The 20,434-nt window shown below is 39.6% G+C and overlaps 1 protein-coding gene across 3 annotated transcripts in view; it reads right to left on the reverse strand.

The window, feature by feature from the left end:
- EDA2R (ectodysplasin A2 receptor) overlaps positions 1 to 20,434 on the reverse strand; it is a 98,643-nt gene that overhangs the window by 10,677 nt on the left and 67,532 nt on the right. For all 3 annotated transcript variants that reach the window (XR_011446147.1, XR_011446146.1, XM_070290267.1), the window contains exons 3-4: positions 707 to 885; positions 70 to 155 (exon numbers count right to left, since the gene is read on the reverse strand). Coding sequence is in view for 1 of the 3 variants with exons in the window: in XM_070290267.1 (XP_070146368.1) it covers positions 70 to 155; positions 707 to 885 (265 nt within the window). In the remaining 2 variants the exon portion in view is untranslated. The remainder of the gene's footprint in view (positions 1 to 69; positions 156 to 706; positions 886 to 20,434) is intronic.

A 20,434-nucleotide genomic window follows, 5' to 3' on the forward strand; every position in this document is an offset into this window, starting at 1 on the left:
TTTACTACCCCATTTTGCTGTCGTCCAATGGATTGGGGAAGAAAGGGGAGAAGAGAACTGGATACACACACTGAACTTCAGAGGTGGGTGTCTGTTTTGTGCACGGGATACATTCTTGATCTTGCAGGCCTCCAATACGTGTCTTTTGGTAGAATCTGTGGTCAGAACAATAAGAAATGGCAAGGTGATCAAACAAGCAATGTACTTGGATTGGTCTGTCTTGAACCATAGGCAGCTTCTAAGAGTCTCGTCTTCTAGGAAGCCATCTCTCATTCTGACTCCTCTTGAGTTCTCTGCCTCTGTGTCTATTTCTGACTTATAATTCTAGACTCCTCACCTCTTCCCCCATTCATCAAACCCTATAGCCAAAAGAGGAACTGGTCTCACAAGAGAAGGAAACATTGCTTTGATGCCAACTGTTCCTAATTTTTTAGATCTACAGTGAGATTTACCTTGAAACTTGGGTCTGAGCAAAGTATGCCAGCATGATAAAAAAAGCTGTTTACAACTCATCTATAACTGACTGTGTGCTAGGCACTTTATAGAAGGATCTTGAGAAGATACTGTTTTGCCCTCATGGGAGCTTAACCTCATCTTTATATGGACAGTTAGAATACTTCAACTAGGCTCTGAGAGGTAAGGGTCAGTGAGACCTCCAAGGGCTAGAGAAGGATCAGAGGAACTTGATCTCATACAGAAGGCTCACCTGGGCAGACAGTTCCCACAGATGGCATTAGAGGTGGCTGTACAATTGGCCTTCTGGATACGATTGATAACAGCACAGGTGATGCAAGTCTGACATCTATGGTGTCCCCAGCTGCTTTTGTATCTGCGGGGAGGGCAGGCTGTGCAGTATGCATCTCCACCCTCTCCATAACCACAATCCTGTAGAGAAATGTGAGTTACTAACATTACAGAAATTTTGAGAGAGGATTAGCTATGGGACTAGTGGACACTGCATAGAGCAACATTTTACAAACTGCAAGTTGCAACTCATTACTGAATCATGACATCAGTTTAAAGGTTTCAACCAGTATTGAAAGCTGAAATAAGATAAAATAAAATAATGACACCAAATATCAGAGTGAAGATCATGTATTAAGGCTAGGTATTTATATCAGTCATCATAAGCTAGGTCAGTTCAGTACAGTTCACTTGCTCAGTCATGTCCGACTCTTTGCCACCCCATGAACTGCAGCACGCCAGGTCTCCCTGTCCATCACCAACTCCCTGAGTTTACTCAAACTCATGTCCATTGAGTCTGTGGTGCCGTCCAACCATCTCTTCCTCTCTAGTTCCCTTCTCCTGCCTTCAATCTTTCCCAGCATCAGGGTCTTTTCCAATGAGTCAGCTCTTCACATCAGGTGGCCAAAGTATTGGAGCTTCAGCTTCAGCATCAGTCCTTCCAATGAATATTCAGGACTGATTTCCTTGAGGATGGACTGGTTGGATCTCCTTGCAGTCCAGGGGACTCTCAAGAGTCTTCTCCAACACCACAGTTCAAAAGCATCAATTCTTCTGCACTTAGCTTTTTTTATAGTCCAACTCTCACATTTATACATGACTATTGGAAAAACCATAGCTTTGACTAGATGGACCTTTGTTGGCAAAGTAATGTCTGCTTTTTAATATGCTGTCTAGGTTGGTCAAAACTTTTCTTCCAAGGAGTAAGCATCTTTTAATATCATGGCTGCAATCACCATCTGCAGTGATTTTGGAGCCCCAAAAAGATACAGTCTGTCACTGTTTCCACTGTTTCCCCATCTATTTGCCATGAAGTGATGGGACCAGATGCCATGATCTTCATTTTCTGAATGTTGAGCTTTAAGCCAACTTTTTCACTCATCTCTTTCACTTTCATCAAGAGGCTTTTTTAGTTCCTCTTCACTTTCTGCCATAAGGGTGGCATCATTTGCATATCAGAGGTTATTGATATTTCTCCCAGCAATCTTGATTCCAGCTTGTGCTTCATCCAGCCAGCGTTTCTCATGATGCACTCTGCATATCAGTTACAGAGTGAAGTAAGTCAGAAAGAAAAACATCCATACAGTATAGTAACACATACATATGGAATTTAGAAAGATGATAACAATGACCCTATATGTGAGACAGCAAAAGAGACACAGATGTATAGAAGAGTCTTTTGGACTCTGTGGGAGAAGGCGAGCATGGGATGATTTGAGAAAATAGCATTGAAACATGTATATTATCATATGTGAAACAGGCTGCCAGTCCAGGTTCGATGCATGAGACAGGGTGCTCAGGGCTGGTGCACTGGGATGACCCTGAGGGATGGGATGGGGAGGGAGGTGGGCAGGATGTTCAGGATGTGGAGCACATGTACACCCATGGCTGATTCATGTGAATATGTGGCAAAACCCACCACAATATTGTAAAATAATTAGCCTCCAATTAAAATACATAAATTTTAAAAAAGAACATTCTCAAACACAATACACAAAAAATAAACTCAAAATGGATTAAGGACTTAATTATAAGACTGCATGCCAGAAAACTCATAGAGGAAAACATAAGGAGAACACTCTATGATATAAATTACAGAAATATCCTTTTGGATTCACCTACAGAGTAATGAAAATAGAAATAACTATAAACAAATAGGACCTAATTAAACTTAAAAGGTTTTTCATGGCAGTAGAAACAATAAACAAATCAAAAAGGTAACCCATGGGATGGGATAAAATATTTCCAAACAATGCAACTGACAAAGGATTAATCTCCAAAATGTATAAACAGCTCAATATATATTAAAAAAGGCAAAGAACCTTGTCAAAAAAATGGGGAAATTATCTAAATAGATCTTTCTTCAAAGAGGAATAGCGGATGGCCAAAAAACACATGAAAAGGTGTTCAACATCACTTATTATTGGGCTTCCCAGGTGGCGCCAGCCATAAAGGATCCATCTGTCAATGCAGGAGACACAGGAAATGCGGGTTCAAACCCTGAGTCAAGTAGATCCTCTGGAGAAGGGAATGGCAACCCATTCCAGTGTTCTTGCCTGGAAAATCCTGTGGATAGAGGAGCCTGGTTGGCAACAGTCCATGGTGTCACAAAGAGCTGGACATGACTAAGTGACTGAGCATTTTTGGAATTAATAATAACTAATTATTAGAGAAATACAAATCAGAGCTGCAATGCAGTATCACCTTACACTGGTCAGAATGACCATCTTCAAAAAATCTATAGACAATAAATGCTGGAGAGGACGTGGAGAGAAAGGAACCCTTTTGCATTGTTGATGGGGATGTAAATTGATAAAGCTAATATAGAGAACAGTATGGAGGTTCTTTAGAAAATTAAAAATGAGTTACCAGAAGATCCAGCAATGCCACTCCTGGGCATATATATTGCAAAAACCATACTTCAGAAAGATACTTGAACTCAAATGTTCATTGAACACTATTTACAATAGTCAAGGCATGGAAATAACCTAAATGTCCATCTAAAGTGGAAGGTTAAAGAGATGTACATTTGCATAATGGAATATTATTTCGTCATAAAAATTGAGATAGTGCCCTTTGCCACAACACGAATGGAACTATAGATTATCATGCTAAGTGAAGTAAGTCAGACAGAAAAATACAAATACTATATCATTCATATGTGGAATCTAAAAAAATGATACAAATAAACTTATCAAGAAACAGAAAGGGACTCACAGACTTAGAAAATAAACTTATAGTTAACAAATGAAACGTTGAGTGGAGGGATAAATTAGGAGGTTGGTTTTAACAGATACACATTACTATATATAAAATAGATAATCAACAAGGATCTACTGTATAGCACAGAGAACTCGTCTCAGTATTCTCTGATAACCTATATGGAAAAAGGATTTGAAAAATAATATATTATGTATATATGTATAACAAAATCACTTTTCTGTATATCTGAAACAAACACAACATTGTAAAACAAGTATACATGTAAAATAAATATTAATAACAATGAAATGAATTTGGGTATATTATTATTAACTACAAGCTTACAGAAATTAAATAAAATTAGCAAAGAATATTTGAACAATTATATACCAACATATTAGATAATCTAGATGAAGGGGGTAAGTTCCTAGAAATCCACAAATTACCTAAGTTGAGTCAATAAGAAATAGATAATATCAACAGAGTTATAACAAGGAAAGAGCATGAATCAGTAATCATAAATCTCTCAATGTAGAAAAATCTAGGAAGAGATAGCTTCTCTACCGACTCTAACACACACTAAAGGAATTACTCCTAATCTTTTTCAAAATATACCAAAAAATTAAATGAAATTTAATACCTAACATATTATGAGGCCAGCAATAACCTGATAAAATACCAGATAAAAACACACCATAAAAAAAGAATATTATACACCAATATTCATCATGTATATTCACTTAAAAATTTCAAAAAATATAAGCATAATGAATCCTATGGCATATTAAAAGGATTACACACCAAGAGAATTTTATCATAAGCATACATGGATGATAAGAAAATCAGTGTTAACATCATTCACTAATAGAATAAAGAGGAAAAAAAAGACATGATCATCTCAATTGCTAAATTAAACTAGAAATAAAAGGAAACTTCCCCATTATGGTAAAAAACATACATGAAAAATCCAAAGTTTATATCAAACTCAATAGTAAAATACTGACACCTTCCCCCTATGACAAACCAAAAGAACGGCCACTTTTACTACTACAAGTCAGCATCTTAATAGAAGTTCTAGCCAAAGTTATTATAGAAGGAAAATATATAGAATGGATACAAATTGGAAATAAAGAAGTCCCTGGACCACTAGGGACTCCCCAGAGGTCCAGTGGTTAAGACTCTGCACTTACAATGTAGGGGGTGAAGGTTCAATCCCTGATTGTGGAATTAAGATCCCATGTGCTGTGCAGCATGGCCAAGGGAAAAAAAAAGTAAAACTATATTTGTAGATCACAAGATCCTATGTGTAGAAGAATCCAATTATTCCACACAAATACCTACTAGTAAATTTTTATAGGCTAAATTATGTGCTGTGCTATGCTTATTCACTTAGTCATGTCCAACTCTTTGTGACCCCATGTACTGTAGCCTGCCAGTCTCCTCTGTCCATGGAATTCTCCAGGCAAGAATACTAGAGTGAATAGCTGTTCCGTTCTCCAGGGGATCTTCCCAACCCAGGAATCGAACCCAGGTCTCCTGCATTGCAGATGGATTCTCTAACAGTTGAGCCACCAGGGAACCCCAAGAATACTGGAGTGGGTAGCCTATCCCTTCTCCAGTGGATCTTCCCAACCAAGGAATCAAACTATGGTCTCCTGCATTGCAGGTGGATTCTTCACCAGCTGAGCTAGCAGAGAAGACCACAGAATTACCTCCCACCCAACAAATCATATGTTGAAGCCATAACTGTTTTAAGAATGTGACTGTATTTCCAAGCTGGAACATTTACAGAGATAATTCAATCAAAATGGGATGGTAGGGTGTATCCTAATGCAATATGACTAATATCCTTACAAGAAGAGATTTTTTTTTGGGGGGGGGCAGTCCCAAGATGGAGGAGGAATATGATAGGAGGTTCACTTTCTCCTCCCAAAATACAACAAAAGATCATCTGCATGTGGAGCAACTCCCACAGAACAACTTCTGAACACTGGTGAAGGACACCAAATGCCCAGAAATGCAAACCAATCTCCTCAGAATGAGGATAAAGATGAAAAGAGAGACAAAGGGTTTTGGGACAGGGACTCTCTTTGGGGAGGGAGTCATGAAGGAGAAGAAGTTCACACACAATAGGAAACATTCTCAAAGGTAGGGTCAGTGGGAGCTTAGGAAACTCAGAGGGAAGAGCGAGAAAATTTCACCACAGAAATAGTACTGAGAAGAGGCTTACATGCTTGCATCCACAGACAGCGAGTGGGATCTGGGTGCAGAGGCATGGGCTGTGTCATTGGTTCTCAGGGAAAGGACCTGGGTTGAATGCTGTGAGGACACTCTGAGGGGGCTAATGTGACATAGCACAGACAGAATGGGGAAAACATGGGATTGCCAGAGAAACAAAGGACCATTCCCATGGGACAGCTCTAACGCCTCATTTTAATTCCTGGTGTGCTTGTACAATCAGAATATCAAAATAGGGTGAGCTTGCTGCCATTTACAGCCCAGGAAGCAGAGAGGCAGGTGTGCATCAGCCAGAGGCAAAAGGCAAAGGGCCGCTGCAATCTCAGCCCAAGACCACATCTGCTGCCAAGCTGTGAGCAGCCAGCCAGCCACTACCCATGTCTTCCTGGGATCCTGGAAAGCTCAGATCTACTGGAAGTGTCACAGCTTGAGACCAGCTCCTCTGAGGAGACTCATGGTACACCTGGGACTGTGACCTCACAACGCACCTGGGAGCCCAAATGGATTGGAGGTACACACCCATCGTGAGCTTTGGTAATCCCTGTGTGGTCCATCCATTCATACATGCCAGCAATATTCCTCCCTCTCCACAGCACAACTGAGCAACTGAGCCCAAATAAGTGGCCACTCTTGCCCCCTCGTGTCAGGGTGGAGATCAGACACTGAAGAGAGACTTGCAAGCAGAGGCAGCCAGCGAGAGCAAAGAAAGAAGGAGGAACCACACAGAAATGGCAGGTGCAACAGATTAAAATCCTGTAGGCCTTCCTAGATATATCAGAAGGCCTTCTGAGTGAGCAACTCAGCTGGAGCAGGAAAAGAAAACATTCATTTCAGTACCACCGGATACATACTTTCCATCTCCTATACATTTTTTATTATAATTTTATTTTAATTTTTTATTTTGTTATTTTAAAATTTTAATTCTTTTTTCTTTTTCCTCATTTTCCCCGTTTCTTTGCCCCCCTTTTTAATTTTTTCCCTTGTACTGTCCTATATGTTTCTTTATTATTCCTTTAACTTTCATTTTTACTCTTTTATTTTTCTAAAAAAACTTATTTTAAAATAAATTCTTTAAAAATGTGCTTGATTTTGTTTTTTATATTGTACTTTTGAGAGTCTAATTTTTATTCTAGGTTTTCAATTTTTGCATTTTGATCTTTTGTTATTAATTTTGTATCTTAAATTTCTAACTTTTTAGTATTCATTTTCACTTAGGGATTTGATTATTGGCTTGATTGCTCTCTTCCCTTTTGACCCTCCCTTTTTCTCCTCTTTGTCACCTCTTTCCCCCTCCTCCTTCTTCTCGATATAACTCTGTGAATCTCCTAGGATGTTCCTGGCTGTGGAGAGTTGTTTCAGCATTAACCTATGGGTTTTATCTTCAGTTCGGTGTGGACTGAGAAGTGAAAACCTGAGGCAAGAGGCTCAACTCCAGAACTTTGGGCCATCATAGAAATCCTGACCCCAGGAAACTTTAAGAGATGAGAGTCCGCCCAAAAGCCTCTATACCTCTACTGAAACCAAGCACCACCCAAGAGCCAAAGTTCCAGTGCAAGACTCCCCATGCTCATCCTTCAGCAAAGCAGGAAAATAACCCTGAACATTAACAGACAGGCCGTCCAAAGCCATGCCAAACCCAGAGACACACCAAAACTCACTACTGGACACTGTACTGGCCTTCAGAGAGATGAGATTCAGCTCCACCCACCAGAACACAGACAGAAGTTACCCCACCCAAGAAACCATCACAAGGTACTAGTCCAACCCAACCCAGAAGGAGCAGACTCCACAATTAAGAGAAACTACAACCTTCCAGTCTGCAGAAAGGAGACCCCAAACACAGAAAACTAAACAAAATGAAAAGATAGAGAAGTATCCAGCAGGTGAAGGAACAGGATAAAACCCTACCAAACCAAACAAAAGAGGAGGAGATAGTCTACCTGAAAAAGAATTCAGAATAATAATAGCAAAGATAATTCAAAATTTTGAAAACAAAAGGGAGATACAGATAACTAGACTAGAGACACGGATTGAGAAGGTGCAAGAAATGTTTAACAAGGGCCTAGAAGAATTAAAGAACAGCCAGTCAACAATAAAAAACACAATAACTGAGATTAAGAACACTCTAGAGGAAACCAAAAGTAGAATAACTGGTGGAAGAATGGATAAAAGCAGATGGTGGAAATAAATGAAGCAGAGTAGAATAAAGAAAAAAAGAATAAAAGGAAATGAGGACATCCTCAGAGAGTCTAACAGAGGCGACAATGTTAGGCACCCCAACTTTTGAATCATAGGTGTCCTAGAAGAAGAAGACAAAAGGAAAGTGTAAGAGAAAATACTTGAGAGATAATAGTCAAAAACTTCCCTAAAATGGGGAAGGGAATAGCCACCCAACTCCAAGAAGCTCAGAGAGTCCCATACAGGATTATCCCAAGGAGAAACACACCAAGATACATATTAATCAAACTAACAAAAATTAACCACAAAGAGCAAATATTAAATGCAGCAAGGAAAAAGCAACAAATAACATACAGGGTGATCCCCAAAAGGCTAACAACTGAACTTTACACTCTGCTGGCCATAAGGAAATGGCAGGATATACTTAAAGTGATGAAAGGGAAAAACCTACAAGCAAGATCACTCTATCCAGCAAGGGTCTCATTCAGATGTGAAGGAGAAATAAAAAACTTTACAGATAAGCAAAAACAAAGATGATTCAGCACCTCAAAGCTGGCTCTTCAACAAATGCTGAAGGGAAACACAGACAAAGTCAATAAAAGGGAATCCAAAACAATGAAGTAAATGGTAATGAGATCATACTTCTCGCTAGTTACATTAAAAGTAAATAGGTTAAGTGCTCCAAACGAAAGACACAAATTGGCTGAATAGATATAAAAATAAGACCCTATATATGCTGTCTACAAGAGACTCACTTCAAACTTAGGGGCACATACAGATTGAAAGTGAGGGGCTGGAAAATACTATTTCATGCAAACAGAGATGAAAAGAAAGTGGGAGTATCAATGCTCATATCAAATAAAATAGACTTTAAAATAAAGACTCTTATGAGAGACAATGAAGGACACTACATAATGCAGGGACCATTCCAAGAAGAAGACATAACAATTATTATTATATATGCACCCAACATAGTAGAACCAAAATACATAAGGTAAATGTTAAGAACTATTAAAGGGAAGTTCATCTTTTAGTATCATATCTTTTTGCCTTTTCATACTGTTCATGGGATTCTCAAGGAAAGAATACTGAAGTGGTTTGCCATTCCCTTCTCCAGTGGACCACATTTTGTCTGAACTCTCCACCATGACCCGTCCATCCTGGGTGACCCTACATGGCATGGCTCATATCTTCATTGAGTTAGACAAGGCTGTGATCCATGTGATCAGTTTGGTTAGTTTCCTGTGATTGTGGTTTTCATTCTGTCTCCCCTCTGATGGATGAGGATAACAGGCTTGTGGAAGCTTCCTGATGGGAGGGACTGGTTGTGGGGAGAACTGGGTCTTGCTCTAGTGGGCAAGGCTATGCTCAGTAAATATTTAATAAAATTTTCTGCTGATGGGTGGGGCTGTGTTCCCTCCCTGTAGTTTGGCGTAAGGCCAAACTATGGTAGGGGTAATGGTGACCTCCTCCAAAAGACTTATGCCATTATGATGCAAACAGTTGATCCATTGGAAAAGACTCTGATGATGGGAAAGATAGAAGGCAGAAGGGGGAGAGGACAACAGAGGACCAGATGGTTGGATGGCATCACTGACTCAATAGACATGAGTTTGAGCAAGCTCTGGGAGATGGTGAAGGATAGGCAAGCCTAGAGTGCTGCAGTCCATGGGGTTACAAAGAATCAGGCACAACTGAGTGACTGAACAACAACAAAAATAAAGGGGAAATTGACACTAATACAATAATGGGGGGTGAGGGGCTTTAATACTCCAGTCACACAATGAACATATCATCCAGACAGAACGTTAATAAGAAAACACAAGCTTTAAATGATACATTGGAACAGTTGGATATAATTGATATCTATAGGGCATTTCACACAAAAACAATGGATTTTACCTTTTTATCTCAAGTGCACATGGAATATTCTCTAGGCCAAATCATATCCTGGGCCACAAATCAAGTCTTGGTAAGTTTTTAAAAAACTGAAATCTTTTCAAACATTTTTTCGGATCACAGTGCTATAAGATTAGATATCAACAGTACAAAAATAACAAACACATGGAATTGTGTTCACTATTCAGAAAAACCACCCTTCTGAATAACCAACAGATCAGTGAAGAAATCAAAAAGGAAATCAATATCTGCATAGAAACAAATGAAAAAGAAAAAAAAAAAAAGACAAGTCAAACCTATGGGATCAGTAAAAGCAGTGCCAAGAGGGAAGTTTATAGTAATACAGTCTACCTCAAGAAACAAGAAAAACTTCAAATAAATAACCTGACATTATACATCAAGCAACTATAAAGAGAAGGAAAAAAAAAACCCACTACAGTTTAGTAGAAGGAAAGAAATCATAAAGATCAGAGCAGAAATAAATGAAAAGGAAATGAAGGAAAATATAGCAAAAAACAATAAAAGAAAAAATTGGTTCTTTGAGAAGATAAAATAGAAAAAACATTAGGCTAATTCATCAATAAAGAAGGGAGAAGACTAAAATCAATAAAATTACGAATGAAAAAGAAATTACAACAGACAGCACAGAAACAGAATCATTAGAAACTACTATGAGCAATGATATGCCAACAAAATGGACAACTTGGAAGAAATGGAAAATCCTTAGTAAAGTATAACCTTTCAAAACCGAATCAGGAAGAAATAGAAAACATGGACCAATCAATCACAAGCATGGAAATTGAAACTATGATAATAAGTTTATAAACAAAAGCCCAGGACTACATGGCTTCACAGGAGAGTTCTACCAAAAATTTAGAGAAGAGCTATCCTGCTCAAACTTTTCCAGAAAATTATAGAGGAAGGAAAACTCAAAAAATCATTTTACAAAGCCACCATCACCCTGATAGCAAAACCCAACAAAGATACCACAAAAAGAGAAAATTACAGGCCAATATTACTGATAAACACAGATGCAAAAATCATCAACCAAATCCCAGCAAACAGAAACCAACAACATATTAAAAACTTCAAGCATCATGATCAAGTGGGCTTTATCCCAGGGATGAAAGAATTCTTCAATATATGAAAATCAATCAATGTGATATACCATACTAAAAAACTGAAAGATAAAAGTCATACAATTATTTCAATAGATGCAGAGAAAGTCTTTGACAAAATTCAAAGCCCATTCATGATAAAAAAAAAAAAAACTCTCAAGAAAGTAGGTACTGAAAGGACAAACTCAATATAATAAAAGCCATATATACAAACCCACAGCAAACATTATCCTCAATGGTAAAAATTTGAAAGCATTTCCTCTAAAATCAAGAACACGACAAGGGTGCTTTCTCTCATCACCACTATTCACCATAGTTTTGGAAGTCCTAGCCATAGCAATCAGAGTAGAAAAAGAAATAAAAATAATTCAGATTGGAAAAGAAGTAAAACTCTCACTGTTTCCAGGTGACATGATTCTTTATGTAGAAAACCCTAAAGATGTCACCAGAAAATCACTAGAGGTAACCAATGAGTATACTAAATCACAGGGTATAAAATTAATACCAAGAAATCCTCTGCATTCCTATACACTAATAATGAAAAATCAGAAAGAAAAATTAAGAATCTCATTCACCACTGCAACAAAAAGAATAAAATACTTACAAATAAATTTAGCTAAAGAGAGAAAAGACCTGTATACAGAAAACTACAAAATGCTGATGAATGAAATAAAAGATGAGACAAATAGAAGGAGAAATATATCATGTTCTTGCATTGGAAGAATCAATATAGTGAAAATGACTATATTACCCAAAGCAATCTATAAATTGAATGCAATCCCTATCAAACTACCAATGGTACTGTTCCCAGAACTAGAACAAATCATTTCACAATTTGTATGGAAACACAAAAGATCTTGAATAACCAAAGCAATCGAGAAAGAATGGAAATGGATGAATCTATCTTCCTGACTTCAGACTATAGTACAAAGCAACAGTCATCAAGAGAGTATGGTACTGCCACAGAAACAAAAATATAGATCTGTGGAACAATGTAGAAAGCCCAGATATAAATCCAAACACCTATTGAAAACTTATCTTTGACCAAGGAGGCAGAAATATGCAAGAGAGTAAAGACAGTCTCTTCAACAAGTGGTGCTGGGAAAACTGGTCAATTATATATAAAAGAATGAAACTACAGCACTTTCTAACACCATACACAAAAATAAACTCAAAATGGATTAAATGCCTAAGTGTAAGACCAGAAACCATAAAACTCTTAGAGGAAAACATAGGCAGAGCACACTATTGACATAAATCACAGTAAGATTTTCTATGACCCACCTCCCAAAGTTATAGAATTAAAACCAAAAATAAACAGATAGAACTTAATTAAACTTAAAATCTTTTGCACAACGAAGGAAAGTATAAGCATGTGAAAAGACAACCCTCAGAATGGGAGAAAACTATAACAAATGAAACAGCTCACAGAGAATTAATCTCCAAAAAATAAAAGCAGCTCATGCAGCTCAATGCCAGAAAAACAGATAACCCAATCAAAAAGTAGCTGAAGACCTAAACAGACATTTCTCCAAAGAAGACATTCAGCTCAGTCACTCAGTCGTGTCCGACTCTTTGCGACTCCATGAACTGCAGCACGCCAGGCCTCCCTGTCCATCACCAACTCCTGGAGTCCACCCACCCAAACCCATGTCCATTGAGTTAGTGATGCCATCCAGCCATCTCATTCTCTGTCGTTCCCTTCTCCTCTTGCCCTGAATCTTTCCCAATATCAGGGTCTTTTCCAATGAATCAGCTCTTCGCATCAGGTGGTCAAAGTATTGGAATTTCAGCTTCAACATCAGTCCTTCCAATGAACACCCAGGACTGATCTCCTTTAGGATGGACTGGTTGGATCTCCATGCAGTTTAAGAGACTCTCAAGAGTCTTCTCCAATATCATAGTTGAAAAACATCAATTTTTCAGTGCTCAGCTTTCTTTATAGTCCAACTCTCACATCCATACATGACTACTGGAAAAACCACAGCCTTGACTAGATGGACCTTTGTTGGCAAAGTAATGTCTCTGCTTTTTAATATGCTGTCTAGGTTGGTCATAACTTTTCTTCCAAGGAGTAAGCGTCTTTTAATTTTATGGCTGTAATCACCATCTGCGGTGATTTTGGAGCCCCCCAAAATAAAGTCAGCCACTGTTTCCACTGTTTCCCCATTTATTTTCCATGAAGTGATGGGACCGGATGCCATTTTCTTAGTTTTCTAAATGTTGAGCTTTAAGCCAACTTTTTCACTCTCCTCTTTCACTTTCATCAAGAGGCTCTTTAGTTCTTCTTCACTTTCTGCCATAAGGGTGGTGTCATCTGCATATCTGAGGTTATTGATATTTCTCCCAGCAATCTTGATTCCAGCTTGTGTTTCTTCCACTCCAGCGTTTCTCATGATGTACTCTGCATAGAAGTTAAAGAAGCAGGGTGACAATATACAACCTTGACATACTCCTTTTCCTATTTGGAACCAGTCTGTTGTTCCATGCCCAGTTCTAACTGTTGCTTCCTGGCCTGCATATAGGTTTCTCAAGAGGCAGGTCAGGTGGTCTGGTATTCCCATCTCTTTCAGAATTTTCCACAGTTTATTGTGATCCACACAGTCAAAGGTGTTGGCATAGTCAATAAAGCAGAAATAGATGTTTTTCTGGAACTCTCTTGCTTTTTCCATGATCCAGCAGATGTTGGTAATTTGATCTCTGGTTCCTCTGCCTCTTCTAAAACCAGCTTGAACATCAGGAAGTTCATGGTTCACGTGTTGCTGAAGCCTGGCTTGGAGAATTTCAAGCATTGCTTTACTAGTGTGTGAGAGATGAGTGCAATTGTGTGATAGTTTGAGCATTCTTTGGCATTGCCTTTCTTTGGGATTGAAATGAACACTGACCTTTCCCAGTCCTGTGGCCACTGCTGAGTTTTCCAAATTTGCTGGCATATTGAGTGCAGCACTTTCACAGCATATTCTTTCAGGATTTGAAATTGCTCAACTGGTATTCCATCACCTCCACTAGCTTTGTTTATAGTAATGCTTTCTAAGGTCCATTTGACTTCACATTCCATGATGTCTGGCTATAAGTGAATGATCACACCATCGTGATACAGATGGCTAATAAGCCCATGCTCAGCATCACTCATATTACAGAAATTCAAATCTAAACTACAATGAGGTATCATCTCACACTGGTCAGCATGGTCATCGTCAAAATGTCTACAAACAATAAATGCTACACAGGGTGTGGAGAAAAGGGAATCCTCTTATGCTGTTCATGTGAATGCAAACTGATGCAAGTAGTATGGAAAACAATACGAAGATTCCTTAAAAAAATAGGAATAAAACTATCACATAACCCAGTAATACCACTATTGGGCATTGAAAAAGACACATGTACCCAGTATTCATTACAGCACTGTTGACAATTGCTAGGACTTAGAAGCAACCTAGATTTCCATCTATAGATAAATGGATAAGGAAGTTTTAGTATATATACATGATGGAATATTACTCAGCTATAAAAGCGAAAGCATCTGAGTCAGTTCTAATGAGGTGGAGAAACCTAGAGTCTATAATAGAATGAAGTAAGTCAGAAAGAGAAAGACAAATACCATATATTAACACATATATATGAAATCTAGAAAGATGGCATCAATGATCCTATGTATAGGGCAACAAAGGAGACACAGACATAAGGAACATATTTTGAACTCAGTGTGGAGGGGAAGGGTGGGACAGTTTGAGATATTAGCATTGAAATGTATACATTCAGTTCAGTTCAGTTCAGTCGCTCAGTCGTGTCCGACTGTTTGTGACCCCATGAATCGCAGCACGCCAGGCCTTCCTGTCCATCACCAACACAGACTCACGTCCATTGAGTCAGTGATGCAATCCAGCCATCTCATCCTCTGTCGTCCTCTTCTCCTCCTGCCCCCAGTCACTCCCAGCATCAGAGTCTTTTCCAATGAGTCAACTCTTTTCATGAGGTGGCCAAAGTACTGGAGTTTCAGCTTTAGCATCATTCCTTCCAAAGAAATCCCAGTGCTGATTTCCTTCAGAATGGACTGGTTGAATCTCCTTGCAGTCCAAGGGACTCTCAAGAGTCTTCTCCAACACCACAGTTCAAAAGCATCAATTCTTTGGTGCTCAGCTTTTTTCACAGTCCAACTCTCACATCCATACATGACCACTGGAAAACCCATAGCCTTGACTAGACGGACCTTAGTTGGCAATGTAATGTCTGCTTTTCAATATGCTATCTAGGTTGATCATAACTTTTCTTCCAAGGAGTAAGCGTCTTTTAATTTCATGGCTGCAATCGCCATCTGCAGTGATTTTGGAGCCCGAAAGAATAAAGTCTGACACTGTTTCCACTGTTTTCCCACCTATTTCCCATGAAGTGATGGGACCAGATGCCATGATCTTCGTTTTCTGAATGTTGAGATTTAAGCCAATTTTTTCAGTATCCTCTTTCACTTTCATCAAGAGGCTCTTTAGTTCCTCTTCACTTTCTGCCATAAGGGTGGTGTCATCTGCATTACCACATGTAAAATAGATAACCAGTCCAAGTTTGATTTATGAAGCAGGGCACCCAAAACAGGTGCTTTGTGACAACCTGGAGGAATACGGTGGGGAGTGTTGTGGGAGGGGATTCAGGAAAGAGGGGACACATGTATGCTTATGGCTGATTTGTACTGATGTATGGAAAAACTGTCACAATATTGGAAAGTAATTATCCTCCAAATAAATAGATAAATTAATTAGAAATAAGAAAGAGATTAGGGCATAGAGAAAGGGAGAAACCAAATTCTCACATATACATGCATAGAGGGGAAATAATGAAAACAAAGAGCAAGAAGAGAGATGTAAGCAAGGAGGGCCTCAGAATGAACAAAAACTAGTCCACACTTTGATTTCAGCATTCTAACCTCAAGAACTATGAGAAGTAAAACTTCACTGCATACACACACACACACACACACACACACACACATAATCAGTTCAGTTCAGTCACTCAGTCACGTCCTACTCTTTGTGACCCCATGAACCACAGCATGCCAGGCCTCCCTGTCCATCACCAGCTCCCAGAGTTTGCCCAAATTCATGTCCATTGAGAAGGTGATGCCATCCAACCATCTCCAGAAGTGGGTGTTGTTTTTTCTTTGGCTCCATCCCTTCATTCTTTCTGGAGTTATTTCTCCACTGATCTCCAGTAGCATATCGGGCACCTACCGACCTGGGGAGTTCATCTTTCAGTGTCCTATCTTTTTGCTTTTTCGTACTGTTCATGGGGTTCTCAAGGCAAGAATACTGAAGTGGTTTGCCATTCCCTTCTCCAGTGGATCACATTCTGTCAGACCTCTCCACCATGACCCGGCCATCTTGGGTGGCCCCACACGGCATGGCTTAGTTTCATTGAGTTATACATCTATACATACACACACACACACACATATTTATAACAACTGTTGATGTTGTTCAGTCACTAAGGCTTGTCTGACTCTTTGTGACCTCATGGACTGCAGCACACCAGAGTGCCTTGTCCTTCACCATCTCCTGGAGTTTGCTCAAACTCATATTCATTTAGTTGGTGATGCCCTGCAACCATCTCATCTTCTGTCGCCCACTTCTCCTGCCCTCAATCATTCCCAGCGTCAGGGTCTTTTCCAGTGAATCAGCTTTTTGCATTAGGTGGCCAAAGTAGTAGAGCTTCAGATTCAACATCAGTCCTTTCAATGAATATTCAGGGTTGATTTCCTTTCTGATTGACTGGTTTGATCTCCTTGCAGTCCAAGAGACTCTAAAGAGTCTTCTCAAGCAGCACAATTCAAAAGTGCTCAGCCTTCTTTAAGGCTCAACTACATGACAACTGGAAAAACGATTTTTCTTTGCCAATGGACCTTTGTCAGCAAAGTGATGTCTCTGCATTTTTGCTGTCTAGGTTTGTTATAGCTTTTCTTCCAAGTAACAGGCAACTTTCAGTTTCATGGCTGCAGTCACCATCTGCAGTGATTTTGGAACTCAAGAAAATGTCTGTCACTGTTTCCATGTTTTTCCCATCTTGAAATGATGGGACCAGATGCCATCTTTAGTTGGCATCTTAGTTTTTTGAATGTTGAATTTTAAGCCAAATTTTTCACTCTCTTTATTTATCTTAATCAAGAGACTCTTTAATTTCTCCTCACTTTCTGTCATTAGGGTGGTATTGCCTGCATATCTGAAGTTATTGATATTTCTCCTGGCAATCTTGATTCCAGCTTGTGATTCATTAAGCCCAGCATTTCCCATGATGTACTCTGCATAAAATTTAAATAAGCTGAGTGAAAATATACAGCCTTGACATACTCTTTTCACAATTTTCAACCAGTCCATTGTTCCATGTATGGTTGTAACTGTTGCTTCTTGTCCTGCATACAGGTTTCTCAGGAGGCAGGTAAGGTCGTCTGGTATTCCCAACTCTTTAATTGTTTTCCACAGTTTTTTGTGATACACATGGACAAAGGATTTAGAATAGTCAGTGAAACAGAAGTAGATGTTTTTCTGGACTTCTCTTGAAGTTTCTATGATACACGATTGTTGGCAATTTGATTTCAGGTTCCTCTGCCTTTTCTAAGTACAGCTTGTACGTCTTGAAGTTCTCAGTTCATGTACTGTTGAAGCCTAGCTTGAAGAATTTTGAGCATTACCTTGCTATTATGTGAAATTCAGACAATTGTACAGTAGTTTGTACAGTCTTAGGCATTGCTGTTCCTTAGGATTGGAATGAAAACTGACCTTTTCCAGTCCCATGTTCACTGCTGAGTTTTCCATTTTTGTTGGCAGATTGAGTGCAGAACTTTAATAGTATTATCGTTTAAGATTTTAAATGGCTCAGCTAGAATTCCATTATCCACACTAGCTTTGATTTTAGTAATACTTCCTAAAGCCCACTTGACTTCCCACTGTAGGATCTGTCTCTAGGTGAGTTATCACGCCATTGTGGTTTTCTGGGTCACTAAGGCCTTTTTTTGTGCAGTTCTTCTGTGTATTCTTGCCACCTCTTCTTAATCTCTTCTGCTTCTGTTAGGTCCTTGCCATCTTTGTCCTTATTTTGCCTATCTTTGCATGAAATTTCCCCTTGGTATCTCTAATTTTCTTACCTCTAGTCTTTCACATTCTATTGTTTTCCTCTATTTCTTTGCATTATTCATTTAACAAATTATATATACATAGATTCTAGACACATATATAGTTATAGTTCTATAGTTATAGTAGCCCAACAAAGTAATACATATATGAACTCAGAAAAGTAGCAGTATGTAACATAAACACACAAAAATGTGGTGTATTTCAATACCCCACAAGAAACAATCCAAAGAGGAAATTAAAAAGTAGTTACACTTCATGATATCTAAATAAGTAAAATATCTGGAAGTAAATTTAACTGAAGAGAGGAGTGTCCAAAATGGCACGATAGGAATATTCTGAGCTAATCCTCTGCCATCGGCATACAATTGCAATTATTTACAGAGGGACTATTGATAACAAAGCTTGGAAGATTAAAAAAAAGATCTTCCATAGCTCAAGGTAAAGAAAGAACTACAACAAAAATGTAGGAGGGACAAAAGTACGATATATTCAAGACCTACATCCCAATGTGGGTGATCCATAAGTGGAGGAAAACTACAATGGCAGAAGTTCTCCCCTAAGGAGTAAGGGGGAAGAGACCCACATTAGGGTCTACAGTCCAGAAGTCCTGAACTGGGAACACAAGTCCTCAGGATATTTGGCCATTTGGGTTTACTTACAGGAGAGCCAGAGGGTTGTGGGAAACAGAGACTCCATTCTTATTTTTTTTAATTTTATTTTAAAATTTATTTGGCTGCACAGGTCTTAGTTTTGTCATGGAAAATCCTCTAGGTACACCATATGAACTCTTAGTTGTGGCATGCTGGATCTAGTTCTCTGACCAGGGATCAAGCCCCAGGACCCTTGCTTTGGGAGTGTGGAATCTTAGCCACTGGAACACCAGGGAAGTCCCATAGAGACTCCATTCTTAGAGGATGGAGAAACTGGAGAGCAATTGTACCAAACAAAATTTCACACACTCCAGAACCCAGATCAGAAGCGGTAATCATATAGGATGCTGGGTCAGACCCACCTGTTGGTCTTGGATCGCCTCCTGGAGAGACAAGATGCAACTGGAGACAGCTCACCCTGGGGACATAGATACTTATTGCACTGATTTGTTTTTGTGAGCTGGTTCTACCATGAAGATGCTGGTGCTGGTAATTGCCTTCTAGTTTATTAGTGCAGGTAACCAGCCCTGCCTGAGTCAGCAACACCTACAGCCAAACAACTAGTCACCAAGCAAGGATGAAGACCCACTGATGAGAAGGAATGCTGCCTTAAGATCCCTTGAGCCTACAGCCAACCAGGAACACAACTCAGTCCACCAGAAGGCCTAAGACTTTGGCCTGCAACAAACCAGTTCACCAGCACTAGAGCTGGGAACACAAGGGCCTTGCAGCCACAGATGCTGAAATCTGACTATGTTCACTATTGGACCAGCATTAGCTGAGATCAGCTTCACCCACCAGTTGACAGAAACTATCTCCAGCTCCCAGTGAGTCCAATTCTGCTCACCAGTGACCTGAAACACCAACATTGGGATCCCCATGGTCCCATGACCCGGTTCTGCCAGCAATGATCTGGTACTAGCCCTGAGAAATCCTAGGCCTCAGTCCTACCCTCCAGTGGGCCAATACTAGCTCTGGGATGACCCAGTCCTGCAGCCAGAGGCCTCAAAACATAGTTCTGTCTACAAGTATGCCAGCACTAGCCCCAGGACATGGCTTCATTCACCAATAGGTGGAAAACTGCCCAGAGATACCTTGGACCCTAGCCAGGTGACCCATGATGTAGATCCATTCACCAAAAGGCCAGCGTCTATTTGAGACACCCTAGACCCAGTACCTAGTTATGTCAGGAAATGACCAAGCCCAGCAGCAGAACAAAAACAGATCTAGGAATACCAACCCTCAGCCGCCCAATGCAGAACATGGCTCCTCCCACCAGAGGGCCAGGACTAGCCCTGGGAAAACATGGGGTTCTGCAGCCAGCTACCTTGTGATCTGGCCCTGCCAATCTGTGGCAGATAGCCTCTTCACAATGAAGGGCCTAGCAACGAGCTTGACTGGGAGTGAGATACAACCTCCAGACCACACACAGTAGTTAGCCTGCCACTATAGGAGGACCCACACAACTCACATGGGGGATAACCCTATCCCTGATGACCAAAAAGGAGTGCAATGCCAAAGTGCATAGGACATTTCCCCCAAAAGGCCACTTATACAATGTAATCAA

Source organism: Ovis canadensis, chromosome X, assembly GCF_042477335.2.
Source record: "Ovis canadensis isolate MfBH-ARS-UI-01 breed Bighorn chromosome X, ARS-UI_OviCan_v2, whole genome shotgun sequence".
Lineage (NCBI taxonomy): Eukaryota > Metazoa > Chordata > Mammalia > Artiodactyla > Bovidae > Ovis > Ovis canadensis.